Raw genomic sequence first — 11,934 nt, 5'->3', positions numbered from 1 at the left:
GAACGGCTGGATCACAGCCCACAAGCTGCTGGAGCAGGTTAGTTGGTTAGCTGCGTCTTTATCAACTCCCTTCACTGAGTACCAAAACCCTGTTTTCAGCATTTCCACTGCTCCTAGTCCCTGTTTTGATTCACCAGCTCAGTCTAACATCCCCCACCTTCACACACGCACGCTCAGTGAAGCGGAGCATCCTCCTCAGAAGCTGCCACTCTAGCGTGCACAGACACAAAAAGCCCAAATACACCTTCAAGTGTTCACAACAGTTCCAAACCTAGTGCACAGTTACAACCAGTAACGAGAGGTTCAGTACCCTGAAACCACAGCTATGCTTTAAAAGTACTCAGGATAAGCAGATAACTCCTGTTTTTCACTTTCCAAATAAAAGCAATGCTGAGGTTAAACTGAGCCACCCAAGTCAGAAAGCAGGATAAGAAGTAACTTGAGTTGTCTATCCATTTTGGAAAGTCTTCATTTATTATAGTGATTATTTAAGAAGCATACACTATGGTATCAAAAAAAGCTGTAACATGCAGACAAAGAGACCTTTTCAGGAGGTTTAGCAGAAGCAAATGTAGATTTACAATTAGCTTGAATATAACACTATTCAAAAGCTGATAGCAGACCTTAAGTTCACTTTTGATGCTTTGAAAGAACATGTATGCACATGGAATTGCTTGGGAATTTAAGGCAATTTGCATATTAAGATAAAAAAAAAAAGATTAATAGATTTTTATGTTGTGCTCAAAATGTTAGCTGAATTGAAACCATTTACATTATACTTCATCTCAAAGGACTGAGAGTCAATAAATAGCAGCTGCTCCTTGATAAAAATACAGTCCTGAGAACAAGCCAGTAGCAATGCTTAAGCTATGACATCTTCCATGTCAGAGTATAAGCTATTTTTGCAATAAGGAGCAGTATTTACCAGGTGTTGAACAGGCAAAGGCATTCTGAACATGCAACAGCTCCCAAGAGAAGTCTGAAATTACTTCCAGTATCTTGCTTACAATAGTTTATTTGCACACTGCAGAAAGATCAAGAAATCCTGCTATGCATTGGTGAGCACTAATATTTCAAACACAACAACCAAGGGATACAACGTAAGGACAGGCAGCAAAAGGTGGTTTACAAAAAACCCCCAAACCAAGAGCCTTTTAGTAACTGGTTAGATTGTTTGCAAGGTAACTGCAACACTCTTCCCTCCCCAACCCATGGGAATCATTCCCCGCCCCAGACCTATGCTATGACCAAACAACACTGGAGTGTTTAAATTCAGTGCAAGAAGAGTAGTTTTAGGACATTTAATTTCACTCTAAACAAAAGGCAAAAGTTTATCTATATAGACATCCAAACGCCAACATATTTGGTACAGTGTAATGAAGTTACATAGATTTCACCCTCAGAGGTATGCTCCTGTGGTCACCTGCATTCCACAAAAAGAAAGTGTTTGAAACAGTATAATATGGTAGACTCAACGCTTTAAAAAAATTTATTCAGCTGGAATTGGAACTCCCTAACATTCACAATATAATTTAGGATGCATTTGTTACATGAAGAGCAGATAAAAAGACTTCAACAGTTTCACATACCGGTTAAGATATCCCACATGCTCCTTCCCCACCTACAATACTGACATCTTGTTTGTTTGGGTTTTGTTTTTTTCCTTAACAAATACTCAGTTCAACTTGTCTACCCAACTACCTCCCCCATTCCTACAGGAGTAGACAAACAGTGATAACAGTGAGAGGATATGGGACACTGTCCTATCCAGTGTTTGGACCCTGGAAAGGAGTAGGCCTAGCTATAAAAATAAGAGTTTGACGATGAGCTGAACATGAAGCACTTCAGCAACTGAGGCAAAGCTGCACTCAGAAAAAGCTGTATAGTCACAGAGAAAGGAAAGCATCAGTGGCTGAACAGAGGGGAAAGGGGGAAGTAGTCTAACCCCACCCCCCAGAACCCATTAGCTTTACACAGAAAGAGTTCAAGAACTAACAAAATCCATTATCTGCAAGGTCCGCAGGATTAAATGCCACATTAAGATGACCCACTCCAAATCCTAGATCGTTTGTCAACACTTAACAGGGCTTTAGCCATGCACAGTATGCATATTCTAGAGACTAACCCCTTCCTTCCACCCCTTCCTTCCTCTTTCCCCTGCCCCCAAAAGAATGAAGTTGATTGATTAGAGAGTTTCACTACTGGTTTCCCCATACACCCCACCCCAGTCTTCTTTTGAGGGCAGCAGAGGGGTTGTCAAATACATTGACAGCTTTTCTTGAAACAATTATGAAATTTTAAGGGATATAAAGACATTGGTGCATTTAGGAATTTACATACTTGTAAAAAAACCTAGTTATAAAACTGCATTTGTATCACCTAGCACTTTCAAGATTCATTGTTATTTTTTCACTAATTAATATATTAAATTAAGCCAAAAGTTTGCGACCGGAAAAGTTCTACCAATCTACTTAAAAACTGAAAAGAATATTTAAAACCAAAACTGAAAAGGTTAGTTATGTTACATTCCAAAATCCACAGCCCGTTATAGTAAATGCATTCTTTTCTACAGGAATGATGTTCTTTAGAACAGATGATTGCAAAGATTTTACTGCTAGACACTCCGTTACATTGGATAGTGTGACTGGAACCTGTGGATGGTGAAATCTTGAGGTTTGTCCAAGTTTCAATGTAAGGTGTCCAAGGTCCTCTCCCAGAACCATGTTTGGAGAAAAAAAATTAAAGAAAAAAAAAAAAATTACAGATCAAGTTCTTATGACTTTTTTTTTTCAATCTTTTCTTGGCTTTCTGTTTCTGGGTGATCTATTCACAGTTTCCTCCTCCTGCAAGAAAGTAATTGGTGTAAGCATCAAGGAAATAAAATCTGAGAACACCCTCCAACCCATTTTGAGCTAACCTAAAAGAATTACCTACTTTCACTTCCACTTTAGGATTTCGTTTTTGAAAGGACCTACCACTGTTACACCCTTCCTTTCTATACATGGCAAACACAAATCCCCTTGTTTTCACAGTGGACGTGCACTATTTGCTGAGAGCACTCAGCAGCTTCTGCTGCTGTGAAAATCCTTTTAACTCTGAGCAACACTCCACCCATTTTTAAGTCAGCCATTATGTCAGCGTGGAGCACTTAAGAAGTCGCATCCTGGCTGCATACAAAGCTGAATAAGCCTTTTGCCTCAAGAGGATGCATTCCACAGTCACACTCCTCTCACAATGCAGGGTCTAGGGGAGTGCCTTTAGCTCTGCTGAAGTTAGCCACAGAAGTTCCTATTCAGCAGGGTGATTTAAGTTTTCCAGAGTTCTGACACCAGGAGGGAGTATCACATGAGCCAGGTTAACTTTTAACATGTCAGTAAAGCTTGTTGTACATGACTTAAGGAAAAAAAAAAATGCACAAGCTTCCTGCAGACATTAAGCACTCTTACCTCTGATGCGGGTTTCCTGTCCTCTTCCTCCTCCTCTTCTTCCTCCTCCTCTTGACTAGCATTTCCTATATCAGCATCACTTTTCTGCTTCTCTTCTAAAGGAAATAAAAAAAAATACCTCATTCTCATTTCTGGCTTCATTCACCATTGGCTTTGCTCCATGTCTGCCAATCTTGCTGGTTTATTTTATCAGAGAAAACACTCAAAACTGTGTCAAGACTACCTAGTTCACCTACCTAGCTTCTCCTCATTTGCTTCCTCTTCTTCCTCCTCTTCCTTGTCCCCTTTGTCTTTTTCTTCCTCTTTCTCCTCATCCATCACATCAGGCTGAGGAGCATCAGTCTTTTTGTATTCTGCAGCACTTGGCTGTTTCTAAAAACAAAACATTGTCAAAACCAGGCAATTACTTGTGACGCAAAGGCACATTTTGCTGAATCTCTTTTTGAAGATTATACTACTTATTATCAGAGTAAATTCGTACCTTCCCAGAGCAGCAGAAAAGGACAACAAGGAACACTGGTAAAGCCACAGTGAGGATGTAGACCACCCAAAGCCAGGGACGCTCTTCAGCAGCTGCCATCATCTGGCCCACAACACCAGGCTATAAAATAAAAAGAACTGTCACATTTCATCCCATCCAGCAAGTCACAGCAGTTAAGTTTTAAGCTACATAGTTTTCAAACAGGCTTTCTGCAGCTTTAAACACATTTCATACTTCAAAAAATTTAACCTAACTTGCACAAGTACTTTTTCCCCATAGTTTATGAACTGAGAATTAGGCTAAAGCCAACAGTCCAATTGTCAGAGCAAAAACCTCACTAAAGAGCAGCGAGTACTAATTGCTACTCATAGCAACCATTACTATATTATTATTAGGAATGGAGGCTCCAGTCTGGTTTAGCCTAACCCCTACCCTTGGTACATATAGGGATATGTTGATAAAGACCATGGAGGGAACAGCAACAATGCTCCTACTGTCCAAGTCAGAAGCACACAACTAAACCTTTATTTCTCACCTCTGCAGCACCATCGGCTGCCTTTTTCAGTCCCCATCCATCACTTGCCCAATCATCAGCCACAGCTCTTTCAGTACAGATGATAAAGTTGTCAAAAAAGATGTCAGAAGTCATTGACCACAGCTCAAGTCCCACAGCACTGAAGGGAGTCATCTTGAAAGGTTCCAAGTCTTCAAAGAAATCTGGGTTTGGGATCTTCCTAGGTTTCCAAATGCCCTAGGAAAGACAAAAGACATTCAGCCTCACCTACTGTCATGCAATTTTTAGTTTTCAGTCCACTTCGAACAGAGTGGAAGACTAATCCATTGCACTTAATTACAATGTCTACCTGCAACTTGTCAGGGTTTGAGAATCAATTCTCATTTTGTGCTACAAATAAGTGAAGCCAAAAAAGCACTTTAAGTCTCTCCGCTCGAAATAGCACAATCACAACAGATTTGTATTTGAATTACACTTGCTGAATCTAAATCCTTCTGTTTTTTCTAAGAGAAATACATTGGCCAGCAGTTTAAGCAATGAACACACCAACCTGATAGTTCACATTATCAATCATAGGAGGCTTCCATTTGCCTTTGTAGTTTGGATTGTCAATCATTGGTCGCTGCCAGGTACCACAGCCAGGCGCTGCCTCGCATTTAGGATTTGCGATCTGAGGTGCCTCCCATTCACCATCCATGTCCTCATCCCTGAAAAAGGAAATTCAGTTTTGAAATCCACCTTTTCCCTTTATACAGAATAAGATTTAGACACAGCATAGGACTGTAGATGAAGACACCACAGAAGAAAGGAGGATTTCAAGAAACAGCTTGGAAAGCACAGAAGCTCAACAAAAGCTCAGTCCCTGAGCACAGCCTCCCCTGCTGCTCTTTCCAAGTACGGTACACCTGCAAGGTGACCATCCCTGCCCTGTTCAGCTTGTATCACAAAAGAGTTGACAAGTGCACAGGGGAACACAAGATGACAAGAATCCACAGACCAACTCTGCCTCCTACTTTTGAAGCAAGAGAGCATGAATCAGTAACCGTCAGCAAGCAACAGTGAACTAGCTAAAAGCCAGCACCAAAGCCATGAAATACTTGCTGTCACTTGCAACAGGCAGTCAACATACCAATCTTCAGGCTTCTCAGCATCAGGGTCTGCTACATATTCTGGCTCATCATCCAGCCAGCCCTCTGGCTTCACGGCATTTTCATCCGCAATCTTTGCAGGAGCATCCTCATCCCTTGAAAACAGATTATATATTAATACATACGAGACATAAAAGTTCTTAACCCCAAGCATAATTCTACAGCCTTTGAACAAGCCCACTGATCTGGACAACCAGTCAGCTTCACTGCTGGTAGGTTAAGGGTAATGCCATGATTTCAGACCAGAATTGCACTGCAATCTGTTACCTAAACATGTGCCTCGTGGCACAGTCGTAGCATGAACTGTAAGGTAATACTGATTTTTCAAAACCAACCTAGAAAGGATTTACAGCAAATCCTGTATCTTGGTGGTTGCTGCAAACACGCATTGGAGCTTGAAATTGAGTGTATGGTTCGCAAAGCAAGGTCCAAAGACAGAAACCCAGTGTCAGTTTCTGATTTAGGATGTCAGATATTTCAGTCGCTTGGAACTATGTATTGCAGAAACAACCACAAACATCTTACAGTTATACCTTCTGCAGCTCATCTTTTGATCTCACCAAGGATGAAAGCATCAGCTAGTACAGCTCTTTCAGCAAAACCTTTATCTGTGGCCAGCACAGCAACAGGAGCACTAAACAGTAATTTCCAGAGGACATAGACTCTGCCTGCTTTTTCCTACCAAACTGCTGCTCAAATGCCTGAACTGACTGTGGTTGATTACAAGGGTGAGATTCAAAACCTTCTATAAGTCATGTGAGAAAGACTTTTTGATCAGGACTGAATTATCAAGCTAAGGAGTTCTTCAATTCCACCCCTCCAACAGCTTACCAGTCATCTGGTTTAACAGCATCTGGGTCTGGGATTTTTGGCCTCTCATCCCAGTCCTCAGGCTTCTGGTCATTCGGGTCCTCGATCTCTCGGGGTGGATTCACAGGAGGAGACATATCATTTAGCAAATTCCCACTGTTGACAACCGTTTGATCAACCAGGATTTCAAAACTATTATCAGGATTCAAGACTGGAAGGAAAAAAGTTGATGTAGCCATTACATATATGATACAAAGCATGCATCATACAGCATCACTCATCCCCACTGTACAACTAAAGCTTCAGCAAACCAAGCTACCACCTACCCAGCAACTGTTTAATAAGAACCTTTCTCCTTATGCCAAACTATAAGTAGTGATGATGTACCACATCTCAGCCTGTGAGAGAGAGGGCTCATTGCAGGAGTCCTACGTTAAATATGCTAAAAGCACAAAGAAGCTTCGAGTGATTTACCAGCTACCACAGCAAGTTGACTTTGGCACCGTTAAGTATTCCCTTAGTAGCAAGAATGTACATATTCACATTCTACTCAAGAATAAGTCTCCCTACTACTGACTCACAGGATTTTCATCTCGCTCCTCTTTATCCATTGCTGCCTCTGTAGTAGGAGAAGCTAGAGAGATCCTCCTGAGTATTCCCTGAAAGATTTTAGTCGTAACTAATATACCAGACCAGACACTGTACTTCAAAACCCACTGAGTTTGTCTGGTACCATGAAAGCAGCAACAAAAAATAAAAGCACAAATCATCCCTGTAAATCTAAAGCCAAGCATGTCCCAAATTACTAGGAGGCAGCATTCAAGCAGTTTTATAAATGTTGAGAGTAACTCTGGATATATTTAGCAGATCAAGTTACAACTGTTCCTTTAACTACTAAGTTCAAGGTCTCGTGACCATTCTTACATGAATCAAGATTTCTTGCAAAGAAGAAATAAGCCTCTGTAAAACAAGAACAGTTTTTGCATTCAGAGCTTTCAAGCGGTCTTTAGTCATATGGTGTGTCAACACAAATAGTTGTTCATCTGGCTCATTTTTATGAGCTTTTGATTCAGGAAACATAGTAGTAGTTATTCACATGCATAATGAGCAGTCATCATACCTAGAGTGTAAAGATGGGTCTTCTTATCAGTAAAGAAAGTCTTCAGGTCTGCATCCGGACGCTTCGCGTGCTTCTCCTCATATCTGCCAGTCTTTGGGTTTTTGTGCCGGAAGATGAAGTGCAATTTATAGTCCTCTCCACATTTGTCAGGGCCAAACATGATTGTATATGGAGTTTTGTCATGGAACTGATCCTTTAAAAACAATGCAAGACTTCATTCCAGTATTCTGAAATACAGCTTAAGTCACTGCCTGGTATAAGAACTCCCAATTCATCAGGGATTATTCTGCAACTTGGCTATCAAGCACTGAAGTAACCACACTAAAGCTTGTGTGAAGAATACAAGCCTCTAGAAAATACACCAGAATTATCCCTACTCGATTTTGCACCTTTGGTCTCTACTTCTCACATGAAAATCAGCAGCTATTCAAGTGCTATCAAAAAGATAAGTGTAACAACCAATGTTCTAAGCGTATCTCCACATTATCATAAAGGATTTTAAAAGCTATCAATACAGAAATATCATTTACTGGTAATAATGAATGAGTAGTTAGTCCAGTGAGTTTCTTTCACACAGTGATAAGCAGCATCAGAAGTGAGGCCAATCGTTACTCTGTTTACACTTACGAGCTGGTGTACTGTCTCAGTCTGAAAGCTAACTGGATATAATCTCACCACTGAACACTGCAAGCAAGTCTATTTGTTCTGGCTAATGGCATCTTAAAATTCAATGTACATAAGAAACTGGTTACACAAACAGTCTTTTGGGTGTCCTTTTTTTAAAAAATACTTTGGAATCTAAATTAATAATACACCTCCAACGAGGCTGGGAAAGGAAAGGAGAAGGATGGGTAACAAGTCATAAAAAGGTACTTCCTATAAAATCTAGGAAGATGGCTAAAGAAAACCCATAGGCTATAAAAGCTTCTGCAAAGCAGTTAAGCTTTGTCTGAACAGGCTAAACCACTTCTGGTGGGTATATGATTGAGAGGAGATAATGATTCTTAATTCTTAGGAGTTGTAACATGGTCTCTTCTGTTGACCACACTTCTACGACAACGCATTCGAGGGTCATTTATGAAGCAAATGGTTCTATATAGCTCATGAGTATAGCTGAACATGTAATAGTGCATCCAGACCAACCTCTCAAGACCATTTTTAAATATACCCAGTAACTCACAAATGGGTTCATATGTCAAAAGACAATAAATGCAAGGTGTATTTTTAGTTATTTGCATTAGTCTGTTTTAGATTATAAACCATGGGATCTTCCTTTTGTGCCAACAGCTTCCCGAGGAGGTTTCTCCTCATACACTGGCTACTCTCATGAAACACATACTTTCTGGTCCTAGAACCTAGGGAAATCTGAAGGATTGCAGACTTTAGCAGAGGTCTACAACTGCTCACCTACTAGAGAACTCCAGATTTTTCACTCGAGAAGCCAGAAGATTTCAATATTTATCCTCTCCAACTGAAAACAGTGGGGAAAATGCTGAGTGCAAAGTATTTTGGTGATCAGGTCCTAAATATGCCCCACTGCCTTTACTGAAGGGGTTTCTTCAGGAAGCAGCAGTATGAGAAGGTTTGCTTTCACAGCTAATACTCAAAGTAGCAGCATTACTCACCAGGTTCAATTCAGGGGTTTTTGAAAGCAATTTCACATAGGCCCCACCACACTCTATTCCATTTTGGAAGTTTACTTCATACCTAATTTTAGTTTTGGACAGAGAAGCAGAGAATGTGTTATACATAAGGAAAAACTACTTCTGAAATACACACTTACAATTTCCAATTACAAATTAAGACTTTTGTTGTTGCTTGCTTTAAATTGCACACTGAACATTAGAAATACTGCACCCTAAAGACTAAGCAAATATTCATAAGGGCCTGAGAAACAAGGAAAAATGAGGATTCAGAAGACTTAACCGGACAGAAAGATTAAAGGAATTGAGTACTGGTCTAGAAGATCATGATCTATAAGTACAGAGAAGGAAGAAAGAGTTCCAGTACATAAAACACTGCAACAGAGATTAGGGCAAGCCAATTATTTTCTCTACAATTACTATGGCAGACAGACAACTCTGTCTTCAAGATTACCAAAGCGACAACAATTGGATCCTAGGAGAAGCCCCTTTAGGATTATAAGCATGCAACAGTATATTTAGGGATGCAAGGAGTCTGAAAAAAGCAAAACATCCCTGTCAAGAATAGGCTGAGTATGCTTGATCCTCTCCCAGTGCCAGCAGCTGGAGCAGATGACCACTGGGGTTTATTTTTAGTCTTGTATTTTGAGCCAAAACTAAAAAGTCAAGCAAAGCAGAGTGACCAATTCCTTATCTTGTGCATATGTCAAGTAGCTTACTCTTGGTTTAAAGCAGGTAATAATCCACAATTCAACTGTTCTTACTGAACTATTTCCCCCCCAACTCGCTAGTCTAACATACATGCAAACAGATTCTTCTACATCAGCCATGGCCAAACGGAGTTAAGCAAGCTGTTCATCCCCCATGACAGATAAATTAAGACAAAGGAAGGAGGAAACGAGTGTGTCTTTACCACTCTGTCCACTCCACCTTGGAAAGAGGGCAGTTTACTGCATAAGGAAATGCACTGACCTACATACAGACCAGCTTTTGTTCCCAAGGACAAGGACTTCCACAATTAGCAGTACAAAAGTCAGTTGCCTGACCTTGTTACTACAATTAAATCAAGTGAACTCAAGTCCCAAGACAGGTTACCAAGTCTAGTTTTTACGGACTTCTTCCATCTTCAGGCTTCAGAGGGACCATCCTGTTCCTAACTTCCCACTTTGGGAATCTGGGTTGCTATTTTACTCTTACTTAAAGAGTGTAATAATAGGTTGCAGCATCTTGTGTCATCGAGACCCCCAGTCAACAAAAGCTCAGTTATGGAATTAACCTCAGCCTCCTATCATGCCACCCTTGAAGTAACAGAACACAGATCTTTACTTACTGTATAATAAGGGGTTTGGTATCGAATACAAAAGGCTTAGCAAGTTTGGATGAAATTGCATGGTGCTTGGCCCGGGTTACCAATACAAGCCCTTTGTCTCCTGGAAGCTTAGTGTCCTTCATGTCTTGGACTTCCCATTTACCTGAAGAGAAATTAACCAAATGCTATCAAAACTTGTTCAAGACAGTCTTTGTTTAGCCCAATTTTGAGCAAGATAGTCAGCATTCTGCAATAATACCCTCCAGGGTCCCTTACCAAGTTATCAGCATAACATCTGCACTAAAAGTTATTTTTAAATCTCCAAGTGGATATTTTGGCTAATTCAGAGCTACACTTGATATTGTTAGCCAGGTATAAAGCCCACCCCTCCCATGTTCTTCAGTGAATATGATTTTAACTGAGAAACAGAAAACAAAGACTTGTACCTCTTCTTCAGATATAACAAAAGACATCAGAAACCATCTATTATCCAAAACCTGGGTTGGACTCACCATCATATTTGGCAATCTCATCATCTGTATCATCCTTTTTGGCTCTGGAAAGGATCCATCTAGAAGACAGACATCCAGTGGTTGGAAAACCATACTTTTCCCCACACACACTAAAAATCCTGCCCTTAAGATAGGACAACCCTTGCTGTCCTATGATTACACCCCAGTGTCTTGATCCCCTGAGGAGTTCTGTCCCCAAGCCTGCAAAGTTTTCTGCATTTGCCACTCTCTGCCCCCTTTCAAAGTAGGATCATGGCCTCTATGTCTTGCTCTCATAAAAAACAGAAGTAGTACCTCACCATCCTCACATTACCTGAGGAAGGCAAGAAGTCAGATGAGGATTAAAACATTACACGTATGGCTCACCTCCCCCTTGTTAGTAGAACTTAAGGCAACGCTAATTTAACTCAGTACTTTAACAGCCAGCCTCACCTAGTCACTGCTCTTCTCCTCACCAACCACAGCTCTTTGATTCAATTTGGGTAACACAGGCTCTAGAGAAGGTTTCATTTTTAATTCTTTGCTGTACTGAATACTTCAGACAATACTCACCCATCCAGAGTTCCTTTGTCAAAGGACTCTGCAAAATACACCTCCCCGGTTGGCACCGGGGGCCTGTAGGTAACCTGTTGGAGAAGAGGAGCATTTACACACCTTTTCAAAGCACATTCTCTACTCTAAAGAAATACAGACACAGAGCTCACATTCCCCCTCTACACTCAAATAGAGCTTACCTGGAACACCCTTGAAGCATAAATATAGAAGCTGTGTAAATATTGCTGCTTGAGCCAAGCCACTGTGCTCTTGTCTGCAACTAGAACTAAAGTCTGTATCTAGCTGGAAACATTAGCACTAACTCCTGATAGTCACATCACAGATTTCAAGGGTGGATCTAAGCCTTCAGGAAGAATGTGGGGGACATGAGAATAGGAACAAAGCAGCTAAGCTTAA

At 40.7% G+C, this 11,934-nt stretch overlaps 1 protein-coding gene across 5 annotated transcripts in view; it reads right to left on the bottom strand.

Annotated features, from left to right (window-relative positions):
- Positions 1-1,286: 1,286 nt before the first annotated feature.
- The window catches only part of CANX (calnexin), a 40,602-nt gene continuing 29,954 nt past the window's right edge, over positions 1,287-11,934 (bottom strand). For all 5 annotated transcript variants that reach the window (XM_030505084.1, XM_030505082.1, XM_030505083.1 and 2 more), the window contains exons 3-15: positions 11,536-11,609; positions 10,984-11,042; positions 10,493-10,634; positions 9,145-9,226; positions 7,520-7,712; positions 6,421-6,610; positions 5,571-5,684; positions 4,992-5,148; positions 4,463-4,678; positions 3,928-4,047; positions 3,683-3,818; positions 3,447-3,541; positions 1,287-2,843 (exon numbers count right to left, since the gene is read on the bottom strand). In XM_030505084.1, coding sequence (XP_030360944.1) covers positions 2,790-2,843; positions 3,447-3,541; positions 3,683-3,818; positions 3,928-4,047; positions 4,463-4,678; positions 4,992-5,148; positions 5,571-5,684; positions 6,421-6,610; positions 7,520-7,712; positions 9,145-9,226; positions 10,493-10,634; positions 10,984-11,042; positions 11,536-11,609 — 1,632 coding nt within the window. In that variant the 3' untranslated portion in view covers positions 1,287-2,789. The remainder of the gene's footprint in view (positions 2,844-3,446; positions 3,542-3,682; positions 3,819-3,927; positions 4,048-4,462; positions 4,679-4,991; positions 5,149-5,570; positions 5,685-6,420; positions 6,611-7,519; positions 7,713-9,144; positions 9,227-10,492; positions 10,635-10,983; positions 11,043-11,535; positions 11,610-11,934) is intronic.

This window comes from Strigops habroptila, chromosome 12 (genome assembly GCF_004027225.2).
Source record: "Strigops habroptila isolate Jane chromosome 12, bStrHab1.2.pri, whole genome shotgun sequence".
Classification (NCBI taxonomy): domain Eukaryota; kingdom Metazoa; phylum Chordata; class Aves; order Psittaciformes; family Psittacidae; genus Strigops; species Strigops habroptila.
This window is presented reverse-complemented; position numbering and strand designations above follow the sequence as displayed.